Below are 5565 nucleotides of genomic sequence, written 5' to 3' on the forward strand. Positions count from 1 at the left end.
GATCTTTCCACAGACTGGTGTAAAAAATGTTTATGAAGTGGAGAGTCTTTGTGACTGTTTAACATCTTAACAGCTTTGTATTTCTGCTTTTGATGTTGCAAGACTGCTAATCCACATTTCGGAGAGAGGCTGTGAGGTGTCTCTGACGATGATCAGAGCCCAGTTCCTGGAGCAGTTCTGAAGAACATCCTGCACAAAGATTATAGGGACACTCCACTAACCTTTCCAGCTGCCTCACTATCCTCTGCAGGGCCCTCTTGCCTGCTGTTTTGTAGCTGGACCTGTTCTGCAATTTTTAAGGATTAATCAGAGATACAATGATATAGATCACAGATTTAATCAGGACAGCTCATTTGTATTAAATAATGTTATGTTTTGTATATATAACCATATTATATTGTACAATTCAAGAGAAATTCTGTCACAATGTTACCGTGCAAACTAATGTCCCTCCCTTTTGTATATATGGATGGAGGTCTATGTGAGCCCATTAGTAAGATTAAACATTATAAATAACATCAATCAATCAATCAATCAATCAATCAATCAATCAATCTTTGGACTGTTGCTTATAATCCAGTTAATTTGTAAAAAAATAAATAAATAATCTAAATTTGTGAATAAATGCAATAGTCAATCCTTTTCTAAAGAAAGGTAGAACTGCAACCCCACCAGAAGAAATTAGAGTGCGAGAAGAGCAGCTGAGCTCTTTATTCTTTGCATATGCGTATAAATGATGCAACTATGATGTTCATGAGCCAAACGCTGGGTGCGTTTGCTTCATGCTACAGGGCGTTTCTGCGTGGGCGGATGTTTGGTGTTCAGACCTGTCATTGGAGCAGTGACACTGAAACCCGACGCTTCCCTGTCTGGATGTAGATAATAAACACACAGAGCCATTTTTGTTGACATGTAAAAGCTAGCTCCGTGTTAGCGTGAGTTTACAACACCAAGGCGGAGTGAAAATCTTTGACAGTTGACTTGAAAGCTGCAGCTGTGATCTTCTTCAAATGATATCTTATTTAGCAATATCTTTTATTATTAGCCTCCTCTCTCGAATTCATGGTGGTTGTTGCCAGTGTTAAATCTAGCTACCCTAGCAGCAGTTACCGCGACAATCAGTCCACTTGAAACCTTTCGGACTGGGTTTTATAAATGCCTACTACCTCGGAAATGAGCCTGCCACCTGAGTGGGAGGACGACGAGCGGATGAACTTTATGTTCTCTGAGTTCAAGGAAAACCGAGATGTGAACACCACGGACTGGGACAGCAAGATGGACTTCTGGACAGCTCTGATCTTCCGGAGCTGCAGACAGTGCGGTTCCGTGCTTGTCAACCTGCAGGACCTCAACAGGACCTTCCAAAGGAAAGAGAAGACCCCACTGGGACTTTCGACTGTACTCCAGACCATGGCCAGGTAATTGGAGGCGTGTCAGAGCATGTCAGTGTTAGTTGTCAGTCAGGTTTCTCAGTGTGTGTGTGTGTGTGTGTGCGGACAGGTGTGGGACGATCCAAAGAGAGTCGGAGTTTGCTGCCAGTGTGGACTGTGGGTGGGTCTCCTGGAGTGTGGGCATGCTGCTGGTGAAACCACTGAAGTGGACCTTCTCCACGCTTCTGGGTAGCAAAAGAGTGCCTCTGGAGGAGTCTTTCGTTGTCGTTGATCTAGTAAAGGTTTGTCATGCGTTGTGTTTCCAAAGGATGAAGTTCAGTTGGACGATACACGACGCTTGAACTTCTGCACAATTTGAAACGTTACAACCACAAACTTAAAAGGTTTTCACCTATGTGTAAAACTAATCTCTGCATAAAATGGCACAAGAACAGAGCCGACTGGACAGGTTATGGACAAGTTTAAGGCAGCATTTTTCAAAGAATATCCCAAGCTTTGGACATCTGATGATACATTTGCTGTTTGGTTAACACCTGCAGACAATTGTTACATCGGGTTTTATTTAGGGTTATCAGAGTAAAGAGGGTTGGCTACAAATGTGTGCTACACTTTTCGGCTTTTATTTGTAAAAACCTTTCAAGATAGTTTTTTTAGAGAATCAAAATGTCAGTCAGTCATTTTCTACCGCTTGTTCCATAGTGGGTCACGGGGGAGCTGGTGCCTATCTCCAGAAGTCTATGGGCGAGGTACACCCTGGACAGGTCACCAGTCCATCGCAGGGCAACACACAAACAACCACCCACACTCATTCATACACCTAAGGGCAATTTAGAGTGACCAATTAACCTAACAGGCATGTCTTTGGACTGTGGGAGGAAGCTGGAGTACCCGGTGAGAACCCACGCATGCACAGGGAGAACATGCAAACTCCATGCAGAAAGACCCCCGGTTGGGAATTGAACCCAGGACCTTCTTGCTGCAAGGCAACAGTGCTACCAACTGTGCCACCGTGCAGCCCAGAATCAAAATGTTCAAAAGTTAAACTGTTATCCTTCCACTTTACAATTCTGCACTACTTCATGTTGATCTCTTGCATAAATCTACAATAAAACACATTGACGTATGTGGTTGTAATCAGGCAAAATGTTAAAAAAGCTTAGGGATACTTTCGTGAGGCAGTATAGCTGCCATACAGCTGAATTTGAAGGTGAAGAAGGTGGATGGTTTCCTGTTTTGGAAACTTTAGTCATATTGTGATGTTTTGTATTCTTCTTCTTCTTTAGGAGAAAGCAGCAGAACTACTGAAGGTCTACCAAAGCAGTGAATTTTCAAGCTGCTCCATTGTGTCATTTCAAGAGCTGTGCACTCTCTTCTCTGACATCTGTGCTGACGAAAGCACCCTGTGCATGGCTCTGCTGCAGCTTCAAAAGGACAAGCAGGTCATAGTTTCCCTGCATGAAGGAGAAAAGGTAAAACAGAATGTTATCTCCATTAGGGCTGCACGATATTGGGAAAACATTCAAGGTTATATTAAAGAACTTGATTCTATATGCATGTTGCATACAGTGCTGTAAGATAACAATACATTTGCAGTATATTGTGCAGCCCTAATCCCCATTAACTAAACAGTTTTAAAATACAAGACAGTATTTTGTACAGTATGTTAGGAGATATATCTGAAGAAATCCCTGATTTCTTTTATTCTCCAGATTGTGAAGTTTTGTCAGCCTGGACAGGAACGTGTGTCTCCAGTAAGTGATGTAGATGTCGGGATCTACCAGCTGCAGCACAGTGAGAAGCTTCTAGGGGAGCGCGTGCAGAAACTGAGCCTGGAGGCGGACAGGTGAATCTGTTCCTGAGAGATGATTAGTTTCCTATATAATAAGTGTGGATTACTGTTATTTAAGAGCCAAATGCAGAGTGTTATATTTGGATGGACTTAAACTGATTGTTTGTTTTGCATAATCTCACAAGTAAAATTGTAGAAAAACCCAGCCTTCACTTTGGTTACCTTTTTATTCTGAGGGAACAAAATAGCTTGTTCGGTAATACGTTTTTGACATCAAATAGTTAAATGAAATATATATGGCACCCCTGCAGTTAATGATTGTAAGCTCCTCTGTTACTAATAGGTAAAGCCCTTAGTTTTCTATAATATTTCACGAGATTGGAGCATACAGAGAGAGGGATCATTGACAGGTTCTCTCAGCACAATCTCCCCAGACGTTCTGGGTCATCTCTTTTGCTCTTTGCTCTTGTTTTTCCCATTTTGAAGACTGGCTAAGAGAAATGTACCTCTGTATCATGTCATATTTAAATAGGAAATCATGCATTACTAATTAAAAGTTCATACACACTCCGAATAACTTCAAAAGTAAATTATAAATTGCTGAATCGCTTTGTAGGAACTGAATGAGGCACCAAATATATCTGTGGATGTTTTTTCATGTAGGTTGTATTTTCACCGTTAGATCATGCTACTGCAATAACTGATTTGTTTCTTTTAAGGATTTTTGCACATTTTAGAGTAAACAATTAGTGTGCCGGTTGATGCATGTTTGGTGCATTATTAATTCATCTCTACTTGCACTAAATTGCACGTCCTCAAAATTATTTATAGGTGCAAAGAGGAAGCAAGAATTCTGCTGCGAGAAGGGAAGAAATCACAGGTTATTCTAAACAGAAACAATAACGAGCATCCTAAGCAATTGTAGCAGTCAGTTAACTTCAACCTCTGTCTCAAAGGCGCTGAGGTGTTTGAGGAGCCAAAAGAGAGTGGAAAAGAGAACAGACAGCTTGTTTGCCAAACTGGAGACCATCAGGGGTATCCTGGACCGAATAGCCCAGTCGCAGACTGATAAGATGGTATGGAGTGCTTTAAAGCACATCTGGCTGAAGCTTAGTTGTCCACACGTCTGGAACCAGGTGTGCTTTCATTGGTTAAAGAGTGTGCTGGACATGTGTGCAGGTCATGCAGGCGTACCAGGCTGGGGTGGCTGCTCTGAAGCTGTCACTTAAAGACGTGTCTGTGGAGCGTGCTGAGAGCCTGGTGGATCAAATACAGGAGGTACACCTTCACTGTTAGGACAGCAAATTGTAGATTTACATCATTTATTTGGTTCTAACATTTTTTTATGTGCTGTTATTCCACATGAACAGTTATGTGACACACAAGATGAAGTGAATCAAACCATTTCCAGTGGCGTAACCGCTGCAGGTAAGTCCTTCTCTTGGTGTTTTATGTTTAATATGTTTACTTTATCTAAGAATATCACAGAACTTTAGCTTTTATGTGTTTTGTCAATAGATGAAGACATGGATGAGCTGGAGAAGGAGCTGAAAGCTTTGTTGGATGAGCCACAGGAAGATGTGAACCCACCAGATTTACCTGCATTTCCAACAGACAGCAGGGGTCTCTCTGGTGAGCAGATCCTCAGTCCTCTGCCCACTGTACCTCACGGCCACTTAAATACTACCACTGACGTGCTAGAGGAAGAACTGAATCGGTTAACTTTATCAGAAACAGGTTTGCATGTTCAGATTTCTTCATTTCTTTCTGTCTCTGTCGAGCTGTTCCAAACAACATGCAGTCAACTGTCTTTGCTTTCAGGATTTCCACAGAGGAGGGTAACGCCGCCGGAGAAGAGATTAGAGGCCGCACAGTGATTTTCATCAACATATCAAGACAAGGTGCATCTTTGAAATGGGTCCGTTTGTTCAAAATATGAATCGGAGGCAACTTAAAATCAACATCCGATTCAAAATAAGGCACTTTACTTCCTTTTAATAAAGAAAAAATACTGAGGAGGCATGCTAATTTGGGCTTCACAACATGTTGCAGATCTACTTTTTTACTTGCTTGCTGTCATAATTTGAATAACCCTTTGGAAGCTGCTGTTTATTAAAGCACCAGCTGGAATGCTTTTAAACCGGTTAAGAGAACTGTCCTAATGGTTTGCCCTGTGTTTAATATACGTGGATGCTTGTAATGGCCACACCTATGCAGTGTGTGAAAGTGGCCTTCTGAATTATAAATATGACCCTGGGTAACAGAATGTCATGCCAAATGATTTATTATAACCAAGTTTATTTTTGTTCACCTGTAAGGATAAAAATGCCTTCCTTAAGTGAGTTTAATCAAATATGTATGTCAAAATAAAATGTATTTTAATCA

General features: G+C 41.4%; 1 protein-coding gene across 2 annotated transcripts; it reads left to right on the forward strand.

Moving 5' to 3' along the window:
- The first annotated feature begins 834 nt into the window (after positions 1-834).
- On the forward strand, positions 835-5565 carry chmp7 (charged multivesicular body protein 7). 2 transcript variants are annotated; one of them, XM_047380359.1, is made up of 10 exons: positions 835-1418; positions 1501-1672; positions 2675-2860; positions 3101-3234; positions 4012-4060; positions 4137-4256; positions 4360-4458; positions 4551-4608; positions 4699-4812; positions 5002-5565. In XM_047380359.1, exons 1-10 carry the CDS (start codon positions 1156-1158, stop codon positions 5055-5057), a joined length of 1251 nt encoding a protein of 416 aa, XP_047236315.1. In that variant the 5' UTR covers positions 835-1155; the 3' UTR covers positions 5058-5565. The 2 variants fall into 2 exon arrangements, with proteins under 2 accessions (XP_047236315.1, XP_047236314.1); XM_047380358.1 differs by having other exon boundaries at positions 842-1418; positions 4699-4917.

Source organism: Girardinichthys multiradiatus, chromosome 12 (assembly GCF_021462225.1).
Source record: "Girardinichthys multiradiatus isolate DD_20200921_A chromosome 12, DD_fGirMul_XY1, whole genome shotgun sequence".
Taxonomy (NCBI): domain Eukaryota; kingdom Metazoa; phylum Chordata; class Actinopteri; order Cyprinodontiformes; family Goodeidae; genus Girardinichthys; species Girardinichthys multiradiatus.

Coding starts and splice junctions, on each gene's coding strand:
- chmp7 (XM_047380358.1), top strand. CDS start 1,156: ATGCCTACTACCTCGGAAATGAGCCTGCCACCTGAGTGGGAGGACGAC. Junction 2,861..3,100: donor CCCTGCATGAAGGAGAAAAG/GTAAAACAGAAT, acceptor TTTATTCTCCAG/ATTGTGAAGTTTTGTCAGCC. Junction 4,257..4,359: donor AGTCGCAGACTGATAAGATG/GTATGGAGTGCT, acceptor ACATGTGTGCAG/GTCATGCAGGCGTACCAGGC.